At 41.6% G+C, this 14881-nt stretch overlaps 1 protein-coding gene across 1 annotated transcript in view; it reads right to left on the reverse strand.

Moving 5' to 3' along the window:
- Positions 1 to 568: 568 nt before the first annotated feature.
- The window catches only part of SMG1 (SMG1 nonsense mediated mRNA decay associated PI3K related kinase), a 70884-nt gene continuing 56571 nt past the window's right edge, over positions 569 to 14881 (reverse strand). The window contains exons 54-63 of the mRNA XM_075830175.1: positions 14193 to 14662; positions 8737 to 8874; positions 7135 to 7287; positions 6873 to 7052; positions 6114 to 6341; positions 5794 to 6005; positions 5603 to 5709; positions 4743 to 4922; positions 3558 to 3664; positions 569 to 1866 (exon numbers count right to left, since the gene is read on the reverse strand). Of these exons, the coding sequence (XP_075686290.1) occupies positions 1789 to 1866; positions 3558 to 3664; positions 4743 to 4922; positions 5603 to 5709; positions 5794 to 6005; positions 6114 to 6341; positions 6873 to 7052; positions 7135 to 7287; positions 8737 to 8874; positions 14193 to 14662 (1853 nt within the window). The 3' untranslated portion in view covers positions 569 to 1788. The remainder of the gene's footprint in view (positions 1867 to 3557; positions 3665 to 4742; positions 4923 to 5602; positions 5710 to 5793; positions 6006 to 6113; positions 6342 to 6872; positions 7053 to 7134; positions 7288 to 8736; positions 8875 to 14192; positions 14663 to 14881) is intronic.

Raw genomic sequence — 14881 nt, forward strand, 5'->3', positions numbered from 1 at the left:
CTGTGTGTTTATGTGGCTCCACATAGCGATCTTATTACATCACTATCTGCTGTGTAAATGAATGGGGAGAAGTGTATGATGCCGATTGGTCACTGAATGGTCAGCGTCATACACTTCTCTCCACAACGCCCACTTGGTCAAAAAGTAAAACACGCCCAGTTGTCCATTAAGAAACTTATTAGCATAAAACTAATATAGGTCATAACTTCGAAATTAAAAAAAACTGCTGTAATCTACATTACAGCACCGATCATATCATGTACAATATAGGGCACTTATAATGTGGTGACAGAGCCTCTTTAACTAAAAAGATCGTACAGTCTTGCTTTCATGGTCAAGTGTATGCAACGTCCTACAAAACATACCAAGAGGTGAAAGCAAATGATAATGTAAGAAGGAAAACCTAAAAATGTAAAGATTGATTCTAAACGTTTTGCAGCTTAGGAAAACCTGTATTTATGTATGTATGTATGTATATATATATATATATATATATATATATATATATATATATCTATATATGAGAAGAAAAAAAAAAAAAAAGAAGAAGATAATGAAAAATGCTACATTTGAGTTGGAGCCATATAATTGAATAAGCAACACTCCAGAAGAGAGACATTGTGCTAATTTGGCAATAAATCTTAATTCACACATACCAGGGGAAAAAACAAAAACAAAAAAACACATTAAAACTCCAAGTATGGAGGCTTTAAAACCAGTCGTAAAAAGCAAAAATCCTTTACATTGAAATTGTGAATGAACCACCACTGCAGGCTACCTCCACCATAACATCACTTTATTGTATGACCGTCAGCAACAGTGTACAAGATAACTAAAGGGGGGGGGGAAAAATGAAGAAAAAACAAAAGATGACATGGGCTGGAAAAATACGAGAACATGAACGGCTTTTTGATCGGAAGAACCAGTTGCGGTTCTGAAAAGCACAGTGCCGATCCCTTCAGGAAACTGGATGCGGGAAACACAAGACGTACCCATAGGGAATCATCTAGATGAATGGTTTTGAAAGCTTCAAGTTTGTGTTTATTCGGATATCTGCCCAACTAGCAAACATACATACTGTAAAGCTGACTACTGTGTGAGAAGTACAAGAGTTGAAAATAAACAAGTTTTCCTAAACGACGAGAATTTAGGGGAAGAAAAGAATGGAGAACAAGGCTTTTTCTTCTTCTCAGAAGTCCACCTAACTTCACAATTCTGTTCTTTGGCTGCTTCTTTTCAGCTAGGTTTTTTTTAATTAAAGGCCATGCTTCATCTCCTAGCCTCTTCTGTGCTAAACTGGTCAACTCAACCAGCAATGTTGCCAAGCAACAAGAGTAACGATAGAAACGGACAGCATCTTCTTCACGGCAAATCCTTGATGGCCCCAGTTTTCCCCGCTTTACGGACAGGGTTTAGCATTTCCTCAATAGTTGACAGGGTCACATGGAAGAGAGTTCTAGATCACCATGCTGTCTGGAGGATACCAATTTCTTTCTGCAGCCATTTGTCAGACATATTGTCAGATCTTCCATAGCAGAAAGACAATCACGTTAACCAGACGGTGAGCGTTATACTCTGTGCCCTGGGGATTGCTGACCATGGATGTTTAACATTTCTCTGGGTGCAGCGTTCCTGTGGGATTCCTTTTCCCACTGCACCAGGATTTCCTAGATTAAGCCCCCAGTATACATCACCACCGGCCTTGGCGCGGCTGTGGATGCCTGAGACTTGATTGATTCTGGTGGATTTCGGACTGTGCTGAACCCGGCTTGTTTGCAGTCTTCTTTCTCACACCCAAGCTGTCCAACCTTCATAAAGCTGAGCCAGGTTATCTAAGTTTGTTGCCTCCTTAATCACAAAATCCACCTAAAGCAAAGAAAAAAAAAAAGAAAAAAAAAGGAAAATAACCAGTAAGCCTTTACAAAAAGACAACCTGCGGTGCGGCACAATAGAGAAAAACAAAGCATGTCAAACATTAGAATATCCTATAACTGGGATTCCATGCTGTACGTAAGATTAGTGTACATTAGAAACCGAGGTGTCTTTCACGGTCAGATGAGAAACATTGCCCTTTTGCCAACATTACAGGGAGTTTGCCACGTTGCTACTGTAGACCTCGGGCAAAAGGGAGGAAAGGACCAGAGATTCTGCTGTGACGGTGGTCTCCATTGAAGTCTATGGGGACTGATGCATTGTGCTTCAGCATCTCCTATAATTTTGTATGAGAAATACAGGAACAATAGAGCCTTTCCACTGCTCACAAATAGACTTCAATAGAGACAGCAATAGGTCTGTGCAGCAGCATTGTGTGTCGCTTCCTCCCCTTTTTTCCTGGGCTTACAAGTGTAATGGTGGACTTGGTTGGACCCCCACCAAGCAGACATTTATAGCAGAATACTCTCTAGGTCTTGTTCATACATGGAGGATTTGTTGTGGATTTTCAGTGTGTATTCAACACTGAAAATCTGCAACAAGGTACAGTACAATGCAAGTAGATGGCGATTTACAAAGCCCTATTCACATGAGGCAGAAAGAAAATCTAAGCGGATTTTAGGGCATGCAGAGGATTGTCAAATCTGCAGCATGCCCAATATGCCGTGGATTTGCAGCAAAAATAAATTAAAAAAATCTGCTATGTATGAACATATCCTTCGGGCAAGTCCTGGGCATGCTTTCTTTTTTTTTAATCAAACAAGTTTTTATTGATAATACAACATCAGTTATACAGCCTTTACATTTCTTACAGTACTTTACAGAAAACATATAAAATTAACATAACATCACTTAAGTAGTGCAAAATTTCTTCAAGTACTTTATGGCATGTATACAACATCTTTGGTTATACCATCACCTATTTCTCCCTCCAACTGAACTACCCCCCTCCCTTGCAGTACCCCCTCTCTTCCCTGATTTTTCCACCACTCCTCCTCCGTGTCTCTTTCATAGTAAACCGATATTTCACCAGACCTTAAACATGTATATGTGCCATCCCTCCTCCAAATCTTATCTAGTGATCCGCATCCTGGGCATGCTTTCTAACGAATATTGCCCTGTCAGGACTGGACTAAATACCGTAAAACTTTGGGGCATATGTATTTATATATGGTCCTAAAGACAGGTTTGAGTGCTGTATAAACACTAAATTGACCAATATCTAAACTTTTTTTTTTTCTCACAGCGCATGATAAATGTATTTTTGCTTTTGATTACACGCACTACTTCTCATTCCGCTTTCAACTGCCGACGTTCTGAACAGTATAAACGCTGCACTGTTCTATCCAGAGGAGAAAAAAAAAAGATCTTAGCATCGCAGTCACGGATCTGGTAAAAATGAAGTCACGACACCAGTGTGAATAGTCGAACACTAATAATGGTTATTAAATAGGCACATGCTCTGTGCGAACTCTGACCTTATATACAGCTGGATCCAGAGAAGGTGCATGGGTATGGGGACAGCCTGACACTATGCAAATATTTCTTTACAACCAGCCCCAACCACGCACAGCCCCGCCTGTAATGTCTGAAGATTTGCAACTTATTTTTTTATAAAAATTTACCTGCTCAGCAACAGACATCCTCCTGTTAGGATCCACGTCCCTTCCCTCCAGTTTGGCTTTCACACGTTTCCAAACGCTGACGGCATAAGAATTACGTTCTTGCACAGCTAAGAGCGGGGGAGAAAAGGCAGAACGATCATGTCTACTCCTGCAAGAGTTCATTTATTTTTAAAGGTAGGTAACTCAAGATACTGGGCACGCCGGCACAAAAGAAGCACTTACTTATACATTAGTCCACTGTTACCAATAAAACGATTTTTTGTTTGATCAGTGGGTGTCCCATTCCTGTTCCCAATGGGAAGAAAAACCAAATAGGAGCTGCTGCTCTCTATTGAAAGGAGTGAGGAGTTCTGGAAATCTCCACGCCAAAATAATCGTAATACACAACACTGCAGTCAGACCTCGCGGGAGCATTATTAATAAAAGGTTGCACCAACTAATGAATGGTTCTGAGCCACAATACCAAACACGAACCATGGAAACGAGTCGAGAACCGGTCAACCGAGATGTCCGTTTTGGTAAATACTTGTACTCCTCGGGACATAAAATTCATGGGGCACTTTTTCTTCTTCAGAACTCTGCACTGTGCAATAACTCCTGAAAAAGTTTATGAACAAAAACCAACAACTGGGTGTTACCATTCTCCTGGTCAAAGGCACGTGCCCCTCCACAGTCTGGCATGATCAGCATTGATTGGACATGGTTATTCTGTGTAGGGACACCACCACCAACTGGTAATACCCAGTTGTCAATTTATTCAGAAATTTCCAGGAGTAACGTGGTCTTTCGATTGTCCGCTAAAGCCATCACTCAGAGCGAGGTGGCACTTGCTACTGCCACGCCAGGTGAATCAAATGTCACTGTGGAAAGGTTCCCTTTAAGTTTGTTAGAAATTTGGAAAGCCAGCATGTGATGAAATGCTAGCCTAGCTACAATACAGCGGCAAAGTTAAACTAGACTTTCCAGGCGGGATTTTGCCCTATTCTAGCCACTGTGCTATTGTAATCCAGATGGAACCATTAAAATAAGAACGACAACTATTTGTTTTAAGTATAATGAAAAAAAAATCAACCAAGATCAAATATCCCTCATCAGATTGTGTAAAAAGAAATTCTTTAAGCCTCCAACACAACACACACATGGAATACACAGCCGATTGTTGGTATGGGAGCGCAGGGCATGTACCTTTGCCAGTTTTTGGATCCCGCACTGCCTTTTTAGGACTCGAAACGACGCACTTGACGGGCCCCGGAACGATGCTGGGTGGGGTGTCGGCTGATGGGGCCAAGTTTTTCTGAATTGGCCTTTTTGCATTCTGAGACATGCCCTCTGGCTGGGTCTTTTGGAGAGTGTTGCTACGCACAGCTTTCACGTGTGAATGAAATTGTAATAGAAGAAAAATAAAATAAACCGATATGAGAATCATACAATATGCACAATATCAATGTTTGCATGTGCCTTGAATACACGTTCACATGCATAACGTTGAACATCCATACAAAGCTATTTAAGGCTTTTTGAGATTATGTATGAACACGTTTGCCCGATTATTGGCCCGTGTAAAAGGGCCTTGACTTATTCTACGATTACTAAACCTACTGTTTGTTTCCACCTTCATTTTTCATATACTGTATTTACAAAATGAGAAGCTGTAGATATTAAAAAGGGTAACTATACTTTTAAAAAAGTGACACGTCAGAAGTTTTGATCGATGGGGGTCCGAGCACAGAGACCCCCATAATGGCTAAAATTAAAATTGGCAGAAGCGCTCTGGTGGGCGCTGTGCTGCTACATTTCTGCTCGGCTGCCGCTCCGAGGAAAGCCGATCAAAAACAAAGCGGCACATCACTCACCTGAGCGCTTCATTTTAGCAATTGGTGGGGGTCTCCGTGCTCAGACCCCTTCCGATCCAAATTTCTGACAGGTCACTATGACACATCAAAAGTTTTTCTATAGTTTACACTTTAAAGCTATATAAAGTATGAAAGTATTGCAGGTAATAAGACTATTAAAGGCCTACAAATACTGAAAATAGATGAAATTACCTGCAGCAAAACTGGGCGGATACGTTGATGAGGAGATTGGACTGGCACATTCGTTTGCAGTATCTGTTACCAAAGGTGATGCAAACCCCACCAAGTTGTCGTAGATGCTAAAGTAAAAGTGTTAGATACACAAGCGTTAATACAACACCAAATGAAATCTGAAGTTTCATAAAAGTGCGATTCACTCTTACCTCTGGCTTTGCGTCTTCAGCTCCTTCAGGGTTGGTGTGATCTCCTGCAGCATTTCTATATGTTCCTGCGTGCGTACCTGGCCCAGAGCCTGAACTATTGTGAACAGGACAGTTTGGATGTTATCCTGCCAGGACTTGTACTCACACAAAAACTGCCTGACACTGTTCTCATAGGGCACATCTTCACCATCCGCCAGGGCTGCTTCTTCGTCCTAGAAGTTGCAGTCACATGGACAATTAAACGCTACCAGATGACAGCCACAATCACCTGACACATGGGAACGTTCACAGTTCACTTGTAGATAGAGCCCCAGACTTACCTTTGCCATGGCTTTCAATAGGTGTTTAACATCTCCTAGCTGTCGGTTGTGGCCAGTGAGCACAGTCTTGATGCAATCCACCATATTCTGTATGGTTTCACACACAGCTTCAACCTGCTGCTCTCTCTCACTTTGCAGATTTCTCTGATTTGCCATATCGTGGCTCAGTTGTTTGAGGGCAGAAACCAGCCACTCTGGGCTTCCAATAGTGTTCTCATTGGATGATCCCTGCAAAGAAAGGGTTTACAAGTTTCTCAATATTTGTGAAGTGACCAGATCAATTTGTTTCTCCATTTAAACAGAACATATAGGAGTTATAAATGTATATTGACAGGGAGTACTTTACTTCATTTCACCAAGATACCTACTTTCTATACGCCCCATTTGAGCCTATGGACGTTAGTGTGGGCATCCCCCGCTTGAGACGGAGAGGAGTGCTCATAAGCATCAGTGGCTGCCCCTCTGCCAGACTCTGCCCATGCATGTATTCCATTGAAGCCATTCATTTGAGGTGTAATACTACAAAAACATATGGCTGTCTGGAAGCTTCTCTGGCAATCATCTGATAAAACAACTAGTCGCCTGGATTCATTTCAAAAGGGGGTTGTCATGATAAAAAAAAAACCTTTAAGCACTCAAACCTCAATAAATAACAACCACTCTGAGAAGCTGTTAATGTCACTTCCAAATCAAAGAATAAAAAAACAAAAACAAAAAAAAAAACAACACGACCCCATCGCTTTTGTCAGTAATACTTACCACTCGTTTTAAAAGCCGGAGCTCAAGCTCAGAAACAGAACTGTTGAACTGAGAAGCAAATGAGCACATCTGCTGGCAGCGTTTAAGGAGCTCAAATAAGCCGGTGTCTAAGCTCAGAGTCTCTGCGGTCCGTGTACGAAGGCTTTCAAAGTGTATGATGGTGCTGCACAGGAAAGTTACCTGTAAAACAATGTAAGAGGTTACAGGTCATCTCTTCTCTAGAACTACATCACTGCTATATTTTTAGGAACAGTTGCGATACCTGGCCTGTTCTTTGACTCTCCTTTAGAACGAAATTTCTGCGCTCTGTTATAGTTGCCTCAAAATCTTGAAGGACTGGTGCTAAAGCAGGATTTGCCCCTCCTGCCCATTTCAGACGTTGTTCAATGCTGGCTTCCAGAGCGGCTAGTTTCTCCTATGCAGAGATCAATACAACACATCACTACAAGCTACAAACAAATCTACCAAATGCTGTATTGTCATCGACATTATACACAAAGATCTCTATTAAGAGGGTAATTAAAACTTTCCAAAAACTTCTGACATGTCATAGCGACATGTCAGAAGTATTGATCAGTGAGGGTCCAAGCAGAGAGACCCCCACCGATTGCTAAAACGAAGCGGCAAAAGCGCTCGGGTGAGTGCTGTGCTGCTTCATTTCTGATCGGCTTTTCTCGGTAAGCTGAGCAGTTTGTGTACGGGCCATAGACTTTCTATTGAGCCCGAACAATATACAACTCTCCACGGTTTGAAGGAAACGTATTTTATTTTTAATAATTCGATTTAGATACATGAAAGACAAAATGTTTGTTCTTTTTTTAAATGTTATAACTATGATTTCTTTGTTAAAAACTTCCCTGAAGGTGACAATTTTGGAGGTACACACACCCACCCTGTAGCGACCGTGCAGCAGGGGAATGTGCTTTAAGGTAGTTGAAATTAGTGGGTGTCAATTGACATTCAGAGAAATTTCAGACAAACAAATAAAGATGATGGTGTACGGCTTCTCTAGAGTGTGACAGCGGAGATGCATATCTGTGTGTGTATAGTGTTATCCCGTCTTAGGCCCCATGCGTACGACCGTAAAAAACCTCCGTAATTGCGGTCCGCAAAAACTGACCCATTCACTTTCATTGAATGCGGACACCATGGGTGTCCATGCCGTGGAAATGTTCCGGGAATTATGGAACATGTCCGTTCTTTTGCATTTTGCGGGCCGTGCTTCCATACTTTGTATGGGAGCACGTCCCGAAAATGCGGCCGTCAGTCGGCGGCCGGCCATGCCCGCAATGCGGGCCGTGATTGCAGGCACGGTTGTGTGCATGGGGCCTTATGTAGAGCGGTCATTAAATCCCCTGGCTTCAAATTGCAATACGATGACTATTCATGGTGTCCGTCTATACAGAAAAGCTGAAAAATCAACTAAAGAAAGCAAGTGGAAAAAAAATTCCAGAAAGTACTCTACAGAATTTTTACTTTGCCATCCACACCAAAAGTAAAAGAACAGAACGTAAAGGCTCAAAATCAGTTCAAGATAAGGAAAGTATTTTACAAAGTTACTCAACTTTGCAGATAAGCAGTCTATGTGAAATGTTGTTCAAAATTTAAAAAGTTTGGTTTTAAAAAGAGAATCTGTCCCTGGGACAGTTCTATATAATTGGGGGTATCAAACAGATCAACTTGCACAGAGGGCGTGCTTTCATGTAAGAACACCACTGACCTCTTTTTCAGAGGGCACGTGTAAGAGGGCGGGGGGGGGGGGGGGGCAGACTCCCTTAAAGTGCCTACTTATCCGTGGTAGGGGCTGAAAAATAAAATACTATTATGATAGAGCAACTTTTTAAAAACAATACGAAATATATACCTGGGCTGCAGCAATAGAGGAGTCAATTTGTCCAAGTGTATGAAGTTTTTTCTTCATACTAGTCAAGATAGCAGACCGCGGAGGAGGGGTGACAGATGGCGTCTGCGGGCGACTGATCAGTAGGTCTTCATGCTGCCACTGAAATAAGACAAGAGATGCATAATTATTGTGTTTTACATGCCAGTGTGAATATAGATATTTATTTTTTTTATATATAAAAATCTGATTGACGACTGGCAATGAAGAACAGTCACCAGGTCATACAGTTCTCTTTTCTTGCAGATGCAGAACGATGCAGGAAAGCAGCCCGAAACCATTGAAATTATAGAAAGACCATTACTTGACATCTCCTCTTTAAAGTGCATAGTGAAAGCCGGTCAGAATTAACTCTACAATTGAAAACCCATGTTCACAGACAACATACTTAATAATAATGGAAAAATATACATTCACGGATCTGATGACCAGTCTTATTTAAAGGGGTTGCCCACCATTAAAGATCATATTTATTGCTTAAATCAAAACAAATTCACAATGTTTTCCTTTTACATACTATTAAAAACTATCCAGTGAAGAGGTATGACATCGACTTATATAGTGTGGCGCCACCCGGTGTTTATAAAGTTTATAGCAATCTGCATTTCCACCAAATGAGTTGAGACACGCTGTTCAGTCAGTCTCCCCACAGCCAGGTCTCTGCATAGTGATCCCCTATTCACTGCAAAGCATCCAATAGAAATTGCTTTCTACCCTGCTTGTCAGGGAAGGAGCAGAGCCTCTGCAGAAGCATGGCAGTATAGGTGGGGAAATGCATTTTTAGCAGATTAAGACTGTAAGACTACATGCACACATTGCGCAATTTGGTGCAGAAATTGACATGCTGCAGATTTTGAAATCCGCACCAAAGGTTACATTACGTGTGGAAAAATTCTGCAGTCTCGATAAGATTACTGGAAAGCTCAGCTGACTGAAGGGGTCAGAGCGTTTGTCACCGCAGCCTCTTCAGTATTTACCAGGCACAGCGCCATAAACTTCCATAGTGGCTGTGCCTAAGATTGCAGCTTAGTTCCATTCCTTTAAATGGGACCGGAATTGCAATCCCAGGCACAGCCGCTAAGGAGGAGTACAGCGCTGTGCCTGTAAACAGGGAAAAGGCTGCAGCGATGAACACCGCAGCCCCATCAGCTGACAGGTAGAGGTGTCGGCAGTCGGACCCCCACCAATCTGATATTTATGACCTATTCTTAGGATAGGCCATCAATATAAATGTACGGAGGACCACTTTAATGTCAAAGCAGCATTATATTTTATGCTGCCATCCTGTGTTTAGTGACCGACCCATCGTGTTTCTACGTTGGTCACTATAACGGGCCTTATTCCGATGCCATAGACTTTTTACGTCGCGGCATCGGAATAAGTAAACAGAGCAGGGAACTGTCAGATCTCCCTGCTCTCAGCTGCTAGAGGCAGCTGAGGGCTGGGAGCGTCCCTGCTCTGCCGTGTGAGATCGATATTAGTATCGATCTCACCCGTTTAACCCCTCCGATGCGGTGCACAATAGCGAGCACCGCATCTGAGTGGTTTTGGAGAGAGGGAGGGAGCTCCCTCTCTCCCCCACCGACACCCGGCGATACGATCGCCGAGTGTCTGTCTCTCTAATGGCAGACGGGGGTTTAATAAATGCCCCCAGGCTGCCTGGAGTGAATGCCTGCTAGATCATGCCGCAGGCATGACCTAGCAGATGCCTGTCCGTGTTAAACGGACAGGCAGTAATACACTGCAATACAGAAGTATTGCAGTGTATTATAAATGCGATCGCAGAATCGCATATTATAGTCCCCTAATGGGACTAGTAAAAAATTGAAAAAAAAGTTTAATAAAGTTAATTAAAAAAAAAGTGAAAAAAAAATGAAAAACCCAGCTTTTCCCCTTACAAAATGCTTTACTATTAAAAAAAACTAAATAAATTAAAAAAGTTACACATATTTGGTATCGCCGCGTCCGTAATGACCCCGACTATAAATCTATTACATTATTTAACCCACACGGTGAACGCCGTAAAAAAAATTATAAAAATCTATGGAAAAATGTCTGTTTTCTGTGAATCCTGACTTTAAAAAAATGTAATAAAAAGTGATCAAAAAGTCGCATCTACTCCAAAATGGTACCAATAAAAACTACAAGTCGTCCCGCAAAAAAAAAGCCCTCATACAACCGCATCGGCGAAAAAATAAAAACGTTACGGCTCTTCAAATATGGAGACACAAAAACAAATAATTTTGAAAAAAAAGTGTTTTTACTGTGTAAAAGTAGTAAAACATACAAAAACTATACAAATTTGGTATCGTTGCAATCGTAACAACCCGCTGAATAAAGTTATTGTGTTATTTATACCACACGGTAAACGGCGTAGATTTAGGACGCAAAAAAGAGGGGCGAAATTTCAGATTTTTTTCTATTCCCCCCCAAAAAAAAGTTAATAAAAGTTAATCAATAAATAATATGTACCTAAAAATGGTGCTATTAAAAAATACAACTCGTCCCGCAAAAAGCAAGACCTTCTACAGCTATGTCGACGAAAAAATAAAGGTTATAGCTCTTGGGATGCGACGATTGAAAAACGTAAAAAATAGCTTGGTCATTAAGGTCCAAAATAGGCTGGTCATTAAGGGGTTAAATACCATATAATATTTATATATCATACAACATATTACTTTATATCTGTTTGGAAAGTGCAAACACCATGGGAGGGAATAAAATATGACTGGCGTTCCACACGGCAGAAGCAAAATGCACCAAAATTTACTAAGAGGCGCAAATCTCTTAATTCGGTGCATCTTTATCTGTCTGCGTACCAGAAAACCAAATCTACGCCTGGGGATTCTGGCATAAATTCAGCCTCGTCGCACTAAACCCTGACCATTTTTTCGCAACTTTTGAAAAAAAGAAGTGTTGAGAAGCGTATACCAGCAATATATTGGGCCTATATTATATTGTTTTCATGTAACAAAAGGGCTATATAATAATCTATTGTTCCCAGGTACAGGTTTAAAATAAAGTGATTGAATTGTCGGTTCTGCATACGTAGCGCGAGTTCTCTCTTCTCACATTCCTGCCACGTCATGCGAGGGTGGTCGCGGTTTGACGGTGTGCCTCTGACCCGTCGTCCTTATGATGTAAAAGTCTCTGGGCCATAATGGCTTTTTAGGAAACATGATACATCAAATGACATGGGTTAAACATACTTTTTATGGCGATTCCACTTTTTTGTCATTGTGACTGAATACTAGATTATTCATTTGGATTACACTGGGGGCTTTATTATTGAATCAATTCTGTACTTTTATAACATGTACCTTGGCTTTGGGGGGACAGTTAAGGTCTCTATAGATTGATATTTAGGAATATTCTTTACAATTTGGTGCCCTCTTGTGTTACTGGTGCATAACAACATGTAATTACTTTCTATAAACTTTAAAGGGATTTTCCGAGTTAACACTTTTATGTGTCAGTGATTTTAACGTCTGAATGTGATTTGTAATTGACCCAGTTTCCCGAGGCTTCCATGGGGCACATGACTGGTGACGTCACTCTCTGCCCCCTCTATTTACGAGCCGTACACCTGTCATGTGGTTAAACTGTTAAGAGTCTGCCTGGTAGACGGCACATCACTAGTGACGTGCCTTGTATGGTACGTTCGGTTATACAGCCAGGAACGCAAATGCACGATCCTTGCTGTTCTCTCGTGTCCGAATACTAGCTGAGCTATTAAAGCGACCCTCCGGTCTAAGGACAAAATTATAAATGTGATTGGGTATATGGAGTAATATTACCTGGTGCCCTCCAGTTGACTCCCCCCTCTGCCGTGGATGCGCTTTTTTAGGGTAGTCTCTGTGTTGTGTCAAAATAGCCACAGCGCTTCTCAGACTCAATCTAAGACACTCCTCTGTTCAGATTTGACAGAACTGGAGCAGATCTGGCCAACTGGAGAACAGCGGGAGTGTCTCAGACTTTGTCTAAGTAGCGCTGCAGACATTTAGGGACAGCAAAGAGGGGACCCTAAAACAGCGGATCCAAAGGAGAGGGGCACAACCGGAGGGCAATAGGTAATATTACTCCATATACACCATATTTAAAATGTTTTCCCAGGACCAGAGGCTCGCTTTAACCCTTATATGAAGTACAAGCTGCATAATATGAACAAGGCCATATAGTGTTTTTGGAGTGCTCAGCTTTACATATTTGTATTGGTCTTTAAAAAAAAGTATAGGTTATGAGAAGACCACCCCCCCCCCCTTTCTTTGCTCTATTACTATCGCTAGACCAAACATGTTCCATGTATCTAATGATCGTATCTATGGACTATATGCATATACAGTACTTATAGTATTTAAAAACATAATGAATTAACAAAAATATTAAGAAATGTGAATGGGCTTTCCCACCAGTTAAACGCTAGGTTTGTGTAACACGTTTAACCCCTTAATGACCGCCGATAAGCCTTTTCACGGCGGTCATTAATGGGCTTTATTCTACAGCGCCGCTATTCCACGGCGCTGCTGTAGAATAAAGTAAACAGAGCAGGGAGCTGTCAAATCTCCCTGCTCTCGGCTGCCAGACGTAACCGAGGGCTGGGAGCGTCACTGCTCTGCCGTGTGAGATCGATATTAGTATCGATCTCACCCGTTTAACCCCTCAGATGCGGTGCTCAATAGCGAGCACCGCATCTGAGTGGTTTTGGAGAGAGGGAGGGAGCTCCCTCTCTCTCCCACCGATACCCGGCGATACGATCGCCGAGTGTCTGTGTCTCCGATGGCAGCCGGGGGCCTAATAAAGGCCCCCAGGTCTGCCTGTAATGAATACCTGCTAGGACAGGCAGTAATACACTGCAATACAGAAGTATTGCAGTGTATTATAATGAGGATCGCATAGTGAAGTCCCCTAGTGGGACTAGTATAAAAGTAAAAAAAAAGTTGAATAAAGTTAATTTAAAAAAAAAATTGAAAAAAAAAATAAAACTGAAAAACCCCACTTTTCCCCTTACAAACTGCTTTACTATTAAAAAAAAACCACAATAAAGCAAAAAAGTTGCACATATTTGGTATCGCCGCGTCCGTAACGACCCCGACTATAAATCGATTACATTATTTAACCCGCACGGTGAACGCCGTAAAAAATAAAATAAAAAACTATGGAAGAATTGCTGTTTTCTGTTAATCCTGACTTTAAAAAAATATGATAAAAAGTGATCAAAAAGTTGCATCTTCTCCAAAATGGTACCAATAAAAACTACAAGACGTGTCGCAAAAAACAAGACCCTAAACAGCTATGTCGACGCAAAAATAAAAAAGTTATAGCTCTTCGGATGTGACAATGGAAAAATTTAGAAAATGGCTTGGTCATTAGGGCCCAGAATGCAAGCAGGGGGAAGGGGTTAACTCTTGGTTTATTATTACCTGAAACATTGCGATGTGCAGTTGTAAACGTTGCATGCTGGTTTTGCAGGAAGCAATGTTCGTTTCTAGGCGGCGAACCAAGTCCTGTTTCTTCCACGCAGTGTCAAAAGAACTGGCTAAGACGGTGGCTCTGTTCATCACGAGTTGTGAGAATCTGGAGGTCTGGATGTTGTGCTCCACTGCCTTTTTACAGAGATCATCAACAGAAACTTTGCTTTCAGCCCCAAAGTCCTTGGCTTCTACTTGGGCAATAATATCTACACCCAGTGCGCTGATGTAGCTGCACAGGGTCAACCCCAAAGCCTGTGTAGGAAGCCCGATTAAGAGCTGCCTCACAAAGTCTGCAGTAAATGACTTGATCGGTTTGGCCATCTGCTCTTCACTCAGGGACGAATTTCTATATATGGTTTTAACATTGACTAGCTGCAACGGTCCATTTACCGGAGCTGGATCATCTACTGGACACTTCCCTATAGAGAAAAGAAAACCAGATTTAAACTACATGCATATGTGCTGTCATGTACAATTACATAGTAAACCGTGATATTAGAATGAATTTTAGTGCATATTTTATTTTTCCCTTCAGTGGGCACTCTACCCACGAAGCCACCCATAGGTGCAGCCCCACTGGACTATGTGGTTTCCAAGACCAGTGCTAAAGTTTAGATGGATAGATATATCTATCTATC

Source organism: Rhinoderma darwinii, chromosome 6 (assembly GCF_050947455.1).
Source record: "Rhinoderma darwinii isolate aRhiDar2 chromosome 6, aRhiDar2.hap1, whole genome shotgun sequence".
NCBI classification, from domain to species: domain Eukaryota; kingdom Metazoa; phylum Chordata; class Amphibia; order Anura; family Rhinodermatidae; genus Rhinoderma; species Rhinoderma darwinii.